Source organism: Helobdella robusta (genome assembly GCF_000326865.2).
Source record: "Helobdella robusta unplaced genomic scaffold HELROscaffold_34, whole genome shotgun sequence".
Lineage (NCBI taxonomy): Eukaryota > Metazoa > Annelida > Clitellata > Rhynchobdellida > Glossiphoniidae > Helobdella > Helobdella robusta.
In genome coordinates, this window is record NW_008704659.1 from 449,111 (window position 1) to 467,255 (window position 18,145).

The 18,145-nt window shown below is 33.0% G+C and overlaps 2 protein-coding genes across 2 annotated transcripts; one reads left to right on the forward strand and one right to left on the reverse strand.

Moving 5' to 3' along the window:
• Positions 1–4,029: 4,029 nt before the first annotated feature.
• Positions 4,030–5,201, forward strand: HELRODRAFT_126823 (hypothetical protein; the record flags this gene model as incomplete). Its single annotated transcript, XM_009022971.1, has 3 exons — positions 4,030–4,102; positions 4,597–4,695; positions 5,089–5,201. Coding segments are annotated over 3 exons (285 nt in total), but the record flags the coding sequence as incomplete, so codon positions are not given.
• A 484-nt stretch (positions 5,202–5,685) lies between these two features.
• HELRODRAFT_192533 (hypothetical protein) lies at positions 5,686–13,189 on the reverse strand. The gene is made up of 9 exons (XM_009022972.1): positions 12,516–13,189; positions 10,360–10,411; positions 9,390–10,244; positions 9,038–9,105; positions 8,762–8,956; positions 8,408–8,612; positions 8,001–8,214; positions 7,568–7,662; positions 5,686–7,311 (listed from the first exon to the last, which is right to left on the reverse strand). Exons 1-9 carry the CDS (start codon positions 12,684–12,686, stop codon positions 5,846–5,848), a joined length of 3,321 nt encoding a protein of 1,106 aa, XP_009021220.1. The 5' UTR covers positions 12,687–13,189; the 3' UTR covers positions 5,686–5,845.
• Positions 13,190–18,145: the final 4,956 nt, after the last annotated feature.

Genomic DNA, 18,145 nt, shown 5'->3' on the forward strand with positions numbered 1-18,145 from the left:
TGGTGGTTAAGACGCCTGCTTCTGCTGTTGCAGCACCTCTGTTCGAATGCAAATAGATTCTTGGATTTTATGTGCGATATGTGATACGTAGATTACCGCGTATTTTTCACGTATCAATTTGATATATTATTTCAAATTAAATGATTAAAATAATGATGATTTTAATTAAAAATTGTAAATAATTAATAATACTAATAAATAAATAAATAATATTAACAATTAACAAATATAAATAAATTCTTTTTTTTACTTTGTTTTTCCAGGGTAGTCAGCTATCCAACTTCCTATCTTCAACGCTGTTCGTTTTGATAAACTATCTCCTGCCAACTATCATCTACTATCTTGATACAATGTTCATCAAACACGTGATCAGGTTTATTATTATTATTATTATTATTATTATTATTATTATTATTATTATTATTATTAGTAGTAGTAGTAGTAGTAGTAGTAGTAGTAGTAGTAGTTGTTGTTGTTGTTGTTGTTGCTGTTGTTGTTGTTGTTGTGGTAGCAGCAGTAGTAGTAGTAGTAACAGTAGAAATCGCAGTACACTTTATTAATAATATTATTGTTTATATTATTATTATTATAATAATTATTTACATCATGACGTAATTATCTATAATAATAATAATAATAATTATTAATATTATTTCGTCAAAAATATTTTCATAAGGTCTTCTAGAGAAACGGTTGTCATATTGAAGACGTATTGTTTCTTACTCTTCATGAACTTGATTCTGCCTGTCTTTGGTTTGACCAGGTTTTACTTTATTACATAGGCCTAAACATAAAACCAAACACATGAGTTTGATTCTCAAACAAAACATATTGTATTGTATTAATTTTGTATTGTATTGTATTGTACAGTATTGTATTGTATTATATAGTATTGTATTGTATTGTATGGGTGTATGATATTGCACTATATGGCATGATGTCAGATGGTATTGTATCATATATCATGATAGTCGATCCGTTCGTATGGCGTGATACTCTCCGAAGACTCTTAAGAGTGCAATAAATATAATATTGTATTGTAATGAATTGTATTTTAATGAATTGTATTGAGTTATATGGTGTCTCATGGCCTAGCATAGTATTATATTGTACTGTATTTTATTTCACGGTACAGCATCGTACCGTATTGTATCGTATCGTATTGAACTGTTCAACATTTTTGTTTTAAACGACAGTTTTAATTCTCTTCTCGATTGGATTTTCAAGACTAAAACTAACAGTCTACATTCCGGATGGAGGTTCATCATCATCATCATCATCATCATCATCATCATCATCATCATCATCATCATGATTATTATTTTTATTATTATTATCGTGACTATAATTGTTAATATTATTATTATTATTATTACATGCCTATATAAACATAAATCATCATCATTTCCATGTAAGAGCAACTGCATTTTTTTCTCAGACCATGGATGTATCCACAACTCCCATAGTTCAAACATTCATACTCACTTATCAACCTATAATGACCATACATACATATTATTATAATTAGATGTATATATTAATTATGATAATTATTCAATTATGATATCATAAATTATGATAATTAGATGCATATACCAGCCCATAAACACGGTATTCTTCGTGCATATCACAATGAGCACGGCCTCTTTGACACTGGGTCTGGAGTTGATCCGAATTAGGGATCTCTTCTACTACGTCGTACTTATAGTTACGTCAAAGAGTGAAGTCGAGAGGCTCGCTAAAATTAAGGTGTTAAATATTTGAAATATTTGGCTGAGTTTGTTTTCATTGCTTTGTTGGTTTTCTTTACTTTTGCTTACTTTCTCTCTCTTTCTCTCTCTCTCTCTCTCTCTCTCCTTTCTTTCTGTCTCTCTGTCTTTCTCTCTCATTTTTTCATTTTTATAAGTTCCTTTCTTTTTTCTCTACAATGCAACATTCTCTCTTTCTCTCTTTTTTTCTCCACTCTTCCTTTTCTCCTATTTCTTTTTCTACCCATTTTTTATGCTGTTCTAAACGTTGTGTGGCGAGTTATCTCTCTTTGATGCCAAAATGTGCGTCTGATTTAATGAAGAAAACGAAAATATCGTTGATGAATAAATTTTAATGACCAATTGACTTATTGATAAATAAAATAATTAAAAATTAATTAATTAATTAATTGATTAACTTTTTAAATCGGTTAGTATTACGTAGGTTCATTTTATTACGGGTCTTCGTACGCCTACTTACTGAACGTTCTTACATGGGTTGTTATCTACAGCGTCGCCTCGCCTATAATTGCTATTCCTGGTTAGAAAATCCGGCTTTTTTAAAATTAATTACATTTCAGATTTATTGTATTTATATTATTTTACATTGTATTATTTTAAATATTTAAACGCGTAATTGGCGTTAATTCGATTTTAGAAATATGACTAATTTATAATTTTCCAGGCTTTTTATACCTGCTGCTGAAGCATTTTGTGGACAAGCACAACATCTACTTTGCCTGTACGACAAGAGACGATACGGTGGTTGTTCACACCGCAGCCGTTAACCTCTTTGTCATCATAAGCTATCTCCAGCTATTCGGATTCGTTATCTTTATATATTTCCAATCAGGTTTTGAGGGATTGGAAATAATTTTTTCCTGGCTTTTTTTTTATTTTACAATTCTCACTCTAGTATTCTTCAGAAGTGTGAGGTAAGTGACAGACGGATAGCAAGTGTGAATATGCGTGTTGCGAGATTTCTTTGCGATCCGACAACACTCGTTTCACAGAAACAGACAGCAGTGCCAGGCGTCTTAACCACTTCCCCACCTTCTGTATTAAATATTATTTCTAATTTAAAATTTTTTTAACAATCGTATTGCTAGGTGAAGTTTTTGAAGGAGTATACATGTACTGTTTAGTGGGGTTAGGACTCGTTTTGGTTATCATGGTCGTGCTCTTTTTCGTCGGAGTTTTTAAGCCAAAGAAAATTTTATCTTTGCGAGAAGTCATATTGCTTTTTTACAAAATTATTTTTTTAGGAAAATTGTTTGTTGTCAAATGGTTTCAGGCAGTGAAAATTCTCTACTCCATAGCGTCTTAGTTGGAATGCAAAGTAGGCTTCCCACCAATTGTTGTTGCTGTTGCTTATTCTCTATGATGTGTTATTCCATAAGCGCTAGAAAACCGTGAATTTAGTGCTACTAGATTAATTTATTTCGTTCATTAAATACGTTCGATCATTATATTTTATTTATTTAGCATAACCAACAAAACGATTTTTACCTCATTTAGATGAAAAACGACAAAAATATAGCGAACCTGCTGTTGAATTTCAAAGCCGTTCAAGATCTTGGCGAGAAGTTTGCACTGAATAGACTGATATCATGAGATATTTCTTGCACATCCATTTATTTGTTAAGTAATCTATGATTTGAAATTCAATATTTGATGTGTTTTCGTTTAAGTTGATTTTTTTTTAGTTTTTTTCGTTTATTATTTATTTTTGGAGTTAAAAATTTAATTGTCTGTTCCTCTTAACATCAAATCCGTGTAGTATCACGGATATATCTATGTATAAAATTCAGGTTAGGTTGGCACATGATGGCAAATTTGTAAAGTTGTGTCCTAATAACCGAATTAAATTTATCTAAATATCTTTAAGTGTTTAGGTTTCTGATCTCTACTTGAATGAACAAAGTTAAACTTGTTTTTAAGCCCATTTCACAATTATAAAAATCTGTAGAGTAAACCATTTTTTCACTTATCTTAAATTCGTCATCGGTATTTAAGTGGCAAAAAGTTAATTTTTTCAACAGACTTAATATTAATTAATGAAGTAATTGAATAATTTTAGTACTATATTATTAGATAATATACTTGTAATTATTTGTATATGGGGAACCTATCCTATACTATGAATTATACAATGGAATTAAGAGTTATGTTTTGAATATTATATCTATGGCAAATTATATGTAGTAGTTCTCGGGATAACGTTAACGATAATAAGGAGAAAATGGATGGTTTGTTAGAATCAATCCGTAAAAAATTTGGGATTGGGGAGTATCCCCCAGAGTACAATCCGAGAGTGCACGGTCCTTATTATCCCAGTCGATATTATGGAAAGGGTGAATGATCTTTTTTTTTATATAAATAAATCTTTGTCAAGGTCATCATATTTCTTTCATTTATTTTATTTTATTCATTCTCTAACCAACCACTGTCCCTGGTCTAGTATATCTCTATATAAACAAAATTACCTAACTCCAAAGATCATCCTTTTATTTTTTTTTACAATTCATCATTCATCAGCATCTTTATCAGCAGTAATTTATATTAAGTATTTCTGAATGAAGAGTCATGAATTTTTTTATATATATAATATAGGAAATCCTTTTTCTAATTAATATCAATTAATAATTAATTAAAATATTAAATTTTAATTTAGGAGTGATTTTAATTTTATTTTTTCTGCAATTTAATTTTGGCAACAAATATAAACTAAAGTTAATTTAATTAGGTGCTACATGCAATTTATGTCATTTGCATTATAAATTAGAAGTTAATTTAATCAGGATATGAAATAATTAAATATCAATCAATTTTTATTTATTTTCTCCAGCTGATACGAAGTTTACCCAAGTAAAACTTGGAGAGATGGGTCAATGGCTTGGCCGTCGTAACTATGATCCTCTTTCTATGCTTCGTTGCATTGGCAGAGGTAACATTTTTGGTTTTTCTATTTCTTTTTACAGATCTAAAATACTTTATAAAAAACTGATAATAAAGAATTATATTATAATTGTTATAATATAATTAATATAATATATTATAAATATAGTGTCCTGGTTATGACATTAAACTGACCCTCACTGCCTTGTGAGTGATGTTGGATCATCAAAGGCTAGGCCCACAGCTTATAACTGTGGTTGCGTAAGGAAGGGCGTCCTGCGTAAAAATTATCCAAATAAATTACTTATGATGGAATGGCGTCAAGGGGTATTTCGGTTTCATCATAGGTAGCCAAACGGCAACCCCCGATTTCGGGGAAAATGTCGTCTAAACGTGTGTTGTTGTTTGTATATTATAAATATAATTTCAAATATTAAAATAGGATGGACTCGTTGGCAGATGAAGTGGATGATGCCAAAGAGGGCTAGCATAGCCCCAGTGGTTCAATTCTGCATGGGTGTCTCTCTGTTTTTCTATGTCAACAACTACAGAAGATTCAGTCTGTATACCTTTTTTTTATTCTGTATCTAAATTTTGAATATGTTAATTGAGATTAATCATTATATTATTTGTGTATATTTTTTTATTATAAAGATTTAAAATTGTTGTTTTTATTCTGCCTATAAGTTTGAGATGCTAATTGGGATTATTTTTCTTTAGATTTTTCATATTTATTGAATTAATGTATAAAAATAATTTTTTTTATTTTACAGGAAAGCTTGGTCACCATCACACCAAATACCATTGGTGATTTGTCTGCTAAATAATAAACAAATTATTACTGAATGAATATTTTTCAGGATCAGCTATTGAAATTGTTTAAAAAATAAAATTAATTTGTCGTTTTTTAAATATTAAATGGTTTTTTGAGAATAATTTTTGTTAGGAAATAATAATTATTTCGTGTTTTGGTACGTTGAAAGTTAATCCAATTAGACATTACAAACAGAGATGCGTTTTACCAAGCAATTCTAACAAATACATATTCATAATAATTTTATTTTAAATATAAATATACACATAAATAGTAATTATATACAAACATATAAAACAACGGTATCATTTACATACATCGAGATAATTGTCATACGTGATTAATGATAAATAACAACAAATGACATTTAACTTATCCGCACGCGTCAACAAATCGCTGCTACTACGTCCGAGATCAAACCGGTTAGCGTCTCGTCGTAGCAATTCGATGTGACGATGTCTAGAAAGTGTTTGCTAAATTTCAACAGCGGTTGTTTGTTTTCGGGAGTTTTAGCAAGGTATGACAATATTTCGGCGGCCTTGCAAGCCGTGTAGGAGCTAACTTTGGGAAAGGAGTCTAGGACATTGTTCTGTTCTAGCAGAACATTCGATGTGATATAATTCTCTATCAAACTTACGAGTGTCAGGGGCCCACTACCCTCCAAAACTAAGACTTGCCCCAGGCCGGTGTCTGCCTCTGTAAGACGACTCAAGAGGCCGAGTAGGATGTCTTTAACGATTTCCGACTCGCCATTGTTGATAGAAGTTACTGCGTAATCGATTAGTTGAACTAGGCGTGAAAATGGCGGAGTTGCGAGTACGTAGTTGGTGTTATGTTTGGAAATGCATAATTTGGAAATTGTCTCGAAGACGATTCTTTGTAATGATATGTTGGAGCCACAATTTAAATCCAACGCCTCTGACGATTGACAGACCGCCCAGTGCAACAAACCGTCGCATAATTCCATGCATATATCTCCGGGTAGCAGGGAAAGGTTTAAATGATTAGCTATAGATGACAGGGTAACGATACAGTTGAATCTTACGTTAGATATGATTGACCACCACCATAAATCTTGAGGGTGTTGATGAAAACGGTCATCGTCTTCGTTTTCAGGTTTTCTGGTTGTATGGGTATGATCTAGAAGAATGTATTGACTTAATAATGAGATAAATTTGAGGTTTGTCGCCATTTCCTTCTCATTCCACGACGACATGGATAAATTTCTGAAGATGTTGCTAACGCATATGCACATTCTCGCATGCTCGAGTTGACTCTCACTGCACGCGTTGAATAAATCATCGACAGGCTCTTGAACCTCTTTCGTAGTTTCTACGGCCACGACTTCATCTATAATTTTTCTCGGAATATTTTCACTAGTAACCTCATCTAGTTTCACCTCACACTTCACTACTACCTTTTCTTCGCTTTCCGTTTTGCTGTCGTCAATGGCTGAAGCAAAGTTACGTACGCGGAAGTTATTTTTACTGAAGTATTTTTTTGCATAAAATTTCTCTTCACATTCGCCGTCCATCTTTACGACTACATGACTTGTATCTTTGTCGTTATCTTTGAAAAATGCGTTGTAAGTCGAGTGGGGGCAAGGATTGGAACTTTCGAACTCCGACGCATCCATAGATCTGTCATTTTTTTTAATCGAATCCGTCAAACTTTTCATGTTTTTGTGGAATAAATTGAGGATAGCATCAAACACCATTGGGTTTTTTGCGATGTTAAGGGAGAACGCTGAAGCATCGTGAGAGGTGATCGACAAGTAATCAAGAGCCCATGTCGTTTCGGCCAACAGGCCCGATTGCAATGATGTGCTGATCTTTGAAGCATCTACGTGGTCTGAAAAATATGTTAATATGTAAAATTTATGCTAATTTTATGTTAATTAATGTTACGTTAATGAGTTTAAATGTTTAAGATATCTTCCTGAAACATAGAATTGTCGTTAAAATTCTGAAGAATTTTCTCTTCAGTGTTTTGCTTTTACAAAATTCATCGATAATTATAATATGAAAAAAAAGAATAAAGAGAAATTTACAGAGATTAAACAAAAAAATTTAATTAAATGTAAAATATAAAAATATTTAAATATTACCGAAGTCTCTTTGATATAATTTTCTTCGTTTGAATTTGTTCGGTTTGATGCTCTCAATTGGCATCCTGATGACGGGGAATTGTACGTTCGGGAACCTGATGCGGTTTGAATGACAAAATATCATCGTTATACGCGACGAAACGTAGTGATTGCAATTAATTATAATTGATACTTTATCAAATGATATCGTATCATCGTTTTAAGAACTGTTTTATAGACGAATAGTTGCTTTGTCTTACATATTTTACAACGCGATCGTAAAACCAGAGATAAAAAAATCAGAAAATAAGCAATGATAGTAAATTTTACCCTTTTACAAGCTTAAAAAAAATTAACTTTGACACGCGAAGAATCTCTCACAACATGCAAAATACTTGAAAATGATATTAGAAAGAGAAAAATGAATAAATTGAAAATAACACAGCTACACAACCTTATACAATTTGTCTGACTGTTTTGTAGTTCAGAAACTTCTCTATAGTTGAAAAACATGGGAGGATCTCCCGAATTGACGGAAGTAGTAGAGATGGTGGGTTTTTCCCAAACGCTATTGCTGTCCTCAAGGGCCGTCAGTAGCTCCGGAAATGAGTCTTGGGATTGGGAGTCCTCCTTTGATACGCTCGTGTCGCCGGCTTGACTAGCATTTTCTGGGATTAAAATTATTTCGATAAGTTTAGACGTTGACGCCAATTTGTGAATACTTATATGTGTATGTTTATGCATGAAATAATTTTTGTAAGATTAAATATATGTATCAATGTAACGCAAAATAAGATTTGAATTTACATAAATTCTAGAATAAATTGGGTGTGACGGAAAAGTGAAAATTCAAAAGCAAACCCTGATTTCTTTTCTTGGATTCCAGCTTCGTCAAGAGATCCAGTGACGCGAGAATGGGATTGGGATCGATGTCGTCTTTATCGTACTTACATTCATACGGAAAGACGTACTTGCAGTAAGTTTTCTTCAGAGCAAAGCCTGCACTGGTTGATCCGCCGAATCCCATCGTAGAGCTTACATCTCGCCATTGCTTCAGTTTACAGACCTAATCGTTTAAAATGACAGAAAATTAATGTCTTTTAACGTTTTAAAATATATTTTTAAGCTAATTTCTTACAACATCTTTGATAATTTTCAACAATTTCTTTATAAAATTTCGAAATGAAACCGCCATGCTAGTCCGACCCAACCAACCGTTTCTAAGCCGCCGTAACTTTTAACAATGGTGTAGAGTTTGTAGAGATCAACGGTCTGCCTGCAGACTACCGGCATGACGGTGACTGGATTGTTGGTCTCCCTCATGTAGGCGAACAACTGGTTCAGGAAGGGTTTCCTCTCCGTCTCATCTCCCATCGACACCAACTTGTTGAAGATGTTGGTCTGCGCCATCTGCGGTTGAGAGGAAGAGAAAAAAGTTATATAAATAGTTTTTGTTTCAATGCAAAAAATTATATATTTTTTTCAACTGACTTGACTTTCTTGTTGAGGAGTGCAATTTGAAGGCTGGTTGGTGGATTTTTTAGATTTCGAGGAGGTACCTGAGTGAATGAATGGACGAGTGAATGAATAGATGAACGAATGAATGAGTGCGTGATTGGATAAACGAATGAATGAATAATGGAATGAATGGATAACAAAGTGAATGAAGAAGAAAATATAAACCAAAAATTATAGTTTGAAATAACCTGAAACAAAAACTACTCCGTGCATCCACGTTTTGATTAAAAACAAAATTACGATAAAAAAAAATTCATACCAGCTACATTTAAGCTGAAGGCACGCGCACACAGTCATTTCTACAATAAAACTTAAAATTAGTAACCCGATTTTTTCGAACTACTTGGAATGTCTGAATTGCTGTTTGAGTTTGTGTGAGAATCCTGATCTAGATCTGACGGTGACGACAAGCGGGTGTCTTTACTTTTAGTCTTTTTTGATTCTTTTTTCGGTTTTATTGGTATTTGTTTTTTAGTCGAAGAGCTGGAAAAGTTGGAAGCTTGAATGATTTGACTAAGAGCTGACGGTTCTTGGTGTTCCATAGTTCCATTACTTTGATACAAAACCCTGGCCACAGTCATGTTATCAGGAGTTACTTTAGGCATATAACTCTGCGGAGTCTGTGCATTGTGTGTTATGTATCCGTTCATATCTTTGTATGGCATTTGCATGTTGAAAGCTAGTTGGATGTTTGGGCTGTTGTTGGGTATAAATTGGCCCTGGTGCCATATTTGCTGGGGTTGCTGAATTGTCACACCCGGATAAGCTTGCTGGACGACGATGTTGGTCGGCCCGATGGCTCGAGGCCGAATGGGCATCGATTTGAGGGTCATTTTGTAGTTCATCATGTTCAGTTGCTGCTGTTGCTGTTGGTTTTGATTGAAAGTCTGATTCATAGAGTACTGCATATTGCTCATGTTCATGTTATTGTTCATGATCATGTTCATATTATTGTTCATGTTCATATTATTGTTCATGTTCATATTATTGTTCATGTTCATATTGTTGTTCATGTTGATGTTGTTGTTCACAATCATGTTGTTGTTTATGAAATTGTTGTTAGCACTGCTGTGGTTGAAGTTGATTTGAATGTTGTTGTTGCTACTGTGGAAAGCATGATCGCTGCCCTCAACAACTTTTAATGAATTTTGATGGAGTTGTTCATTCTGTTGACTGTTTTCTGATCAAACATTGAAATATAATAATAAATGCTTGGCATTGAAAGCACCATTGTGTATCATTATTTTATAAAAATTTTGTTATAAATATCCCGTAGTGAAAAATTGCGAACAAACCGCTTGCTACATAGGAGCGGACCGGCCCTATTATTTCTTGCTGGGCTGCTATCTGCAATTTAAAAAAAAATTCTTTTCAATTTTCACTCAAAATGCCTAACTAATATTTTGGCATCATATTTTCCCACATACTTCCAAACGAAAAAAATAACAGATAAAAAAAATTTTACCAGCGGAAAAACCTCAAAACGAAAAATTGATGAAGATGCTGAAGGCGAAGGGACGAAATGAGCCGACCAAGCAGAGCAGAAAAAGAAAGTTTTGCCGCGACAATTCAACGACAAAAGTTGCCTTTTATAGTCCGTCAATTGAAAACATTATATGCGTATAAGAGTCAACACACTCACTATATACCAACTGTTTATATGTTACAAAGTGTTTACGTAAGTTCTACCACACATATATATAAATATCTATATATATATATATATATATGTAGGTAGGTATGTTTACTAATGTATACACGTATATATGTACGTATGCTGTATGGACGATATGCATACTACTGTGCATAGTCTTCCTCAAGATTCTCATGCTTTGTTTCGTGTGTAGAAAGATGAATGAATAATTGGATGCGCGCGCGCGCGTGTGTGTGTATTTGTTTGTGTGTATGTATATTTGTGTGTACATTTGAATATTAAATAATGTATGCATGCGTGTGTGTGTATACGTGCGTGCGTGTAATTTTTATTCAGCGCAAACAAATTTTTTGAAAAATATTTCGAATTACTCCACTACTTCAATCAACACCGACTAGCTACCGGTGAACTAATTACAACAAATGGGTCAGTATGACGGGGTTGTATGGGGAAATTTTAAAAGTGCATTTAAACTCAAACTCATAGGAACATAAAAATGGAATAAAATAAAAATACAGAAGTATATAAACACTTATAAGTAGTAATATATCCATATATACATTAAAAATGATGATAGATTGATTGATGGATGGATGGATAATTTGATAAATAGATAAGTAGAGAGAGAGAGAGAGAGAGAGAGAGAGAGAGAGAGAGAGAGAGAGAGAGAGAGAGAGAGAAGAGAGAGAGGGAGAAGATAGAAAAAAAATTAAAATGTTTACCCACCAAAAGTCAGAACTTAAACCTTTAACATTATTATTTAAAAAAACTGTGCGACATGACAAAACACCAAAGACACACGTACAAACGCAAAAGCAGGCTCTCACACACGCAGACACCCACGCACGCACACACACACACACAGGTAAATTATTTACGTATAAAAGTATATTATATATTGCATTTCCTTCTATTTTCGATTTTTCCCAGTTAATAAAATATTATTTTGTCCTTGGCTGTGCAAAAAAACCTGTACGTGAAGTAGCGTGCGCGCTTGCGTGTGTATGTGCGTTGCGTCATACATATGCATTAGCGCATAGTTTATTCGCATGCACAAATGCAAATGTACGTGTGATTGTACAGTGCGGACGTGTGAATGGGTAGCAAGGTATGTACGTATGTGAGTACGTCTAGGTATATAAATGTATGTATGTATGTATGTGTGTGTTTGTTTGTGTGTGTGTTTTTATCTCTGTGAGCGTGTGTAGTCCAATGGTTTTAAAAGCAATAGCCATAAAATCTATTATTTTCTTCCATGTAAATGTGTATGTATGCATGTACCTGTATATGTGTGCCAACGCGTGTATATATATATATATATATATATATATATATATATATGTATGTATGTATGTGTGTGTGTATGTGTAATTTCGTTTCGTTTCGTTTCGTGTACGTAGTTTGATGTCTGTGTGTGTGTGTGTGTATGTACGTATGTATATTTCTCAGTGCATCAGCATCCAACCAACCATGCTTGAATGACAACATTTTAATTAGGACATCCTTAACTAACATACACACTATCATTTATTGTTGGTATGTACGTAAGTGTGTATGTATGTATGTATATGTATGTGTGTATGTGTGCATGTATGTTGCATGCATGCGCGCTATGTTAGTTTACCTACATAAAATTTTTGGTATATACACGTACGATGTGTCACACACACACACACACACATACAGACACACACACACATACAGACACACACACACATACACACACAGACAAACACAGACACACATCAACACACACACAGAGACACACATTGAAGATGGTTTTCACAAAATCCTTACATTACATGTAGAAACAATATTGCTGTCACTGCTGTTGCTGTTGGTACTGTTGTTGCTACTGTTGTTAGTATGAAGCTGGCCTGGGTACGAAGACGTGGTCTGCTGTGACGACGATGAAGTTGGAAGCGAAAACGAGGCCGATGACACAATTACGGCATCCATAGATTTCATTTCTTCTATTTCACTAACTTTTTTCAGTATAGGAATTTTCGACGGGATTTTCTCTTCCAGCGTTTCGCTTAACTAGAAACTTTGTCGACTTTAATATCGATTGACGGATGTGATTTGATTAAATTCTATTTAATTAACTAATTAATTAATTGATTAATTAATTTTTGATTAGCCAATTAGAAGCGTTAATACAAAAAAAAACGGGTTTTAAGAGTTCGGTATTTTAAAATGTGACTGATTTTTTTTTCAAATGCAGCGCTTTATATAAATTGTTTTGACGTAACTGCTGTTATTGTTAATAATTCTTTGTTGTTGTTATGGTTGTTAATGATTCTTTGTTGTCGTTGCTATTGTTGTTGATGTCACTACAGAATGTAGATGTTGCCGTCAGTGATAATTTAATTTACTGGTCTGATGATTATGTAGTTTTTTATGTGTTGTGGTTTTTATACTTGCAGTTGCTGGTGATGTTGTTGTTGTTGCTGCTGTCGTTGTTGATGCTGTTGTTGTGGTCGCCACTGACGATGTTGTAGTTGGTGAAGACGACGCTCACGTAGTTGAGTTGAGGCTGGCGACGTGTCGCCAGTCAAGAAAGTTTTTAATTACGATGATGACGTCCTGTTGGAATTATTAATAATTACGTTAGTACGATAAAATGATAATATTGATGATGATGACGATGAAAATGATGATGATGATAACTATCCAGTGATGATGATGATGATAGCTATCCAATGATAATGATAGAGCTATCCAATGATAATGATGGAGCTATCCAATGATGATAGCTATCCAATGATGATAGCTATCCGAGTGATGATGATGATGGCTATCCAAATGACGAGGATGATAGCTATCCGAGTGATGTTGATAAAATAGACAAGATAATAGCGACGATGGTCATCATCGAATTCACCTTCTGATTCGGTTATAATCCGGTAGCTCCATTTTTCACCATAATCCAGTAGTAGTAGCAGCAGCAGCAGTAGTAATAGTAGTAGTGTGTAGTCGTAGTAGATAGAAATCGTAGTAGTAAAAGTAGTAGCTTCAGTCGGTAGAAGTTAGGAGACGAGAACAGTAATCCAAAAATCCGGAAGACATGTGCACGCGTGTCTCTCTTTGATTTCAAACTCCCACCAACCAGCCAGCCAACAATAACATTCGAGGCTTTTAAAAGACGATGATGGTGGCGATAATAACTCTTACATTTCTTTGGTTGAGAGAGAGAGAGAGGGGGGGGGGAGAGAGAAAGAAAGAGAGAGGACAAAATTAAATTTTCTAATTTCAAAAATGTTGCTAACGCACAGACGATAGTTGTATCACGTACAATAAACCAACATATATATATATATATATATATATATATATATGTATATATGGATAGATAGATAGATAGATAGATAGATAGATAGATAGATAGATAGATAGATAGATAGATAGATAGAGATAAATAAACAATATAGCAAATGCCTGGTTATATATTATAGAAAGAGTATAGACAAAATGAAACGTTTATACCACACGTATATGCATTACTACATTACGACAAGATACATGTTTCCACCATATCTCAGTACTTAATATATCAACATTATTTACTAACACGCACGCACAAGATAGTGCGTAGTGTGGTATGTACACGCGCGTGTTGTGTATATATATATATATATGTATGTATATATATAACAGGGTTTCTTGGTCTTTCGTCAATGATAAAAACTATTTCAATCTTCTCTTTGCTCCATTCTCGCTCACCGTTCCGTTCAGTGTTGGCTGGCGGGGATGTCGATGATAATAATAACAACAACAACAACGGTAACAACAAGAATAATAACGTGAAAACAAAACAACCGACTTAGGCAGACGACGACGAAAATAACGAACCAATACTACTACATTCGCCTGCATTCAGCTCTGTTCAAAACCAATTTTATTTCCTATATGATATACATACATACGTACGCTCTATACACACTTACACTCTTATATACACATTACATACATACAAACGTGCATACATACATACATACCGTCTATACACTTATATACACGCTATATACAATTGTATACACACATATACACATACATTGCTTATACATTAATATAAATTCATACATTCAACGAGTAGCTATAACACGCATATATACTATACATACATGTTCAAAATACACATATATACACACACATGTAAATATACATGTATATATATGTATACACATATACATATATACACATTCGCATATAGGTGTATTGCATGTAAAGTTCTATTCATGTTGGTTCTATGTGCGTCATGCCTTATATATGTCTATATAATTATCATATCATATAGACATATATTATTATTGCATTTATATATTTAATTATAGTTGGTATGAGCTATATACATACACACACGCACACACACACACACACGCACACACACGCACATATATATACAATTTTATTGCGTTACGTATAGCGCACGCATTCATATATGCTGAGTTAGTATGCGTGTGTGAAGCGTTCATGTTATAATAACTAGATTGGTAGGATAAATAATTAATTAATAATTTCAGATTAATATTATTTATAATAAAATATTACAAAAACATATATATATATTTGTATATGTATAATATAATATATTTAAAACAATATTGATAATATTATTATTTATTTCTATTATTATTTATTTCACCAAAGATAGCAAAGATGTACAATCATATGCAACGATACACAGGCACACACACACACACGTGAACACACGCACACAAACACATAAACACACACGTGAACACACACACACACACACACGTGAACACACTAACAAAGCATAGCGCTATTTAACATATACATTTATATATATCCTATGCTATAATACACCTATATACATATATATATATATATATATACGCGTATTTTATATATTTGTATATAATTGTATATATTTGTATATAATTATATACCCAGTATAAATGTATACATAAAACCTAATATACAGAAAGAACCAACCAACACAAAGCTCTGTCTAAACACCACAACACAGCTGAGTCTCATTAGCATAAATTATGCAAGTACATATGAATACACAGCCTGTGTACAGCCTTCTGAACGTATACACGTTGTATACATGTGAGTATGTATGTATGTATGTATGTATGTATGTATGTATGTATGTATGTATGTATGTATGTATGTATGTATGTATGTATGTATGTATGTATGTATGTATGTATGTATGTATGTATGTATTTATGTATGTATGTATGTATGTATGTACGCAACTGTTGTACGCTCTCTAACGCCAAAAATTATTTAATTGCGCCTTAATGTAGAGGGATTAAAAAACGTAAAAATTTTTGGCGCTAATTTGAAGTAACGTCTGCTCAGGTATCCGTCTCGTATCGATACCCAGGATGGAAGGATGAATAACGATACTACTCCTCCTTATGTGACGTTTAGTCGAACCATTTTATTTCATTCTGTGCGATGGTAAAATGCGGCAAGCTTCGTTCGTGTTTACTGTTGTTATATAAATGTGTATATATATATATATATATATATACATATATATATATATATATATATATATATATATATATATATATATATGCATATGTGGTGTAGTGTGTAGATAAGTATGTATAGGAGCTGTATGAGGCTTGTATATATATATATATATATATATATTGTATATATATATGTACACACGCATATATATATATATATATATACATTGTACATGTACAATTGTACATACACAAATTTTTACTTAAATGTATGATACATTTTCATAGTAATGTAAGTAGGTGAAGCGTAATTACTCTGTCAAATATTCACGTACGATTGTGTATAGAATAATAATTTCTTTGTCCTTTAATTATTTTTTCACCCTCAGTCTCTTCATCTCATTTGACAATCATTAAAAATTAAAAAAACTGTTTGCCAGATCGATCGGACAGATTCTAAATGAATGCTATCACGTTCTACGTGCCTGTATGTGTGCGTGTATGTGTTTGTATATTTGAGAAGATGTGTGTAGGTAGATAGGTAAGATGTTGACCTTACGTTGACCTTCTGACCAGCTGACAATCCATGTTAAAAAATAATTTACTTTGATTCGCTAGGTTGATGAGTGTTAGCTCAGACGGTAAGGTCGCCTTATTTTTTGCGTCGCTGTTGAGTGGTCAGTCCGAAAATGAAAGACTGGCATGTGTTTTGTGGGTTTTGCCTTTTGCGCGTATGTACACACATGTATTCTCACTCACACACATATATCCATACTCACACACTTCCATACTCTCTCACACACATCCACACACCTCTCACACACATCCACACACCTCTCACACACATCCATACACACACACACATCCATCCATACACACGCACATCCATACTACGATAATGTTAAATGATTGCTTTGTGGATTTTATCTGAAGAATTTTGAAACAAACTCGTCTAAACAGTTTTTTCATTAAATATTAAAATGAAATAATAACAATTTCAATAAATTATTTATAAAAAGATAAAAAAAATTTACCCAATACAATCATAAAAGTTCAACAGGTGTACAAATGACATACGTGTAATAATAAGAAAGCGATGTAACAAAAATGATTCGGTAATTGGGACATCACCGAACTACCGATACCATTACTATATAAACCGATATGTAGTCCGATATTAGAATCGTTTTTAATCGATTGGTGGAAGTGGAAGTTTTGGGCCGTTGCAAAATTTGACTCATGTTGTTGTTGGAGGTTTAATGTGTTGTGCTCGCTACTACTGTTTGGTTCTTGACTGGTATTTAAAAATTGTTGATTGACATCCTCGCCATATTTTGTAATTTCATAATTTTCTGTTGTTTTTCATTGTAAAATAAATTTAATTACAATAAAATAAATCGTTAGTTGATAAATTAATATGACATACATTCAAACATTGTCGTTAAAAACTCCGAGAAACAATAAAAATTGAATTCTATAATATCCCCAAAAAACCCTATAAACGCCAAATACCCAACCTCTTTTTATACAATGTATAATCCCCGGAAAAAAACAAAAATGCTAAATACCTGACCTGTTTTTATACCATGTAAAATACCCAGAAAAACCCAAAAATACTAAATACCCAGCTTGTTTTTATGTCAAGCAAAATACCCAAAAAACCCAAAAATACTAAATACCCAACCTCTTTTTATATCATGTAAAATACCCCGAAAACCCCAAAAATACTAAAAATACCCAACCTGTTTTTATACCATGTAGATCGCAGTCGGCCACATAATCGTACCTAAGGAGGAATGGATCTCTAAGGACTATTTCCAAATATCGCGCCATTAAATGGCCAGACGTCACGCCACAGTGGTTTTGAAATATGTTGTAGTAACAGCGTTTCAGCCGACCCATTTCTCTATGACATTTTGGTGATAATTATCATAATAAATTAGAATAATATTATAATTATGATTGGATATA

What these genes read in the sequence shown, in the direction of transcription:
- HELRODRAFT_192533 (XM_009022972.1), bottom strand. Translation starts at nt 12,686, where the DNA reads ATGAAATCTATGGATGCCGTAATTGTGTCATCGGCCTCGTTTTCGCTT. An exon ending in ATATTGTTTCTACATGTAAT is followed by an intron (nt 10,412 to 12,515) that starts GTAAGGATTTTG and finishes TTTAAATTGCAG; the next exon opens with ATAGCAGCCCAGCAAGAAAT. An exon ending in ATCCAAGAAAAGAAATCAGG is followed by an intron (nt 8,215 to 8,407) that starts GTTTGCTTTTGA and finishes TTTTAATCCCAG; the next exon opens with AAAATGCTAGTCAAGCCGGC.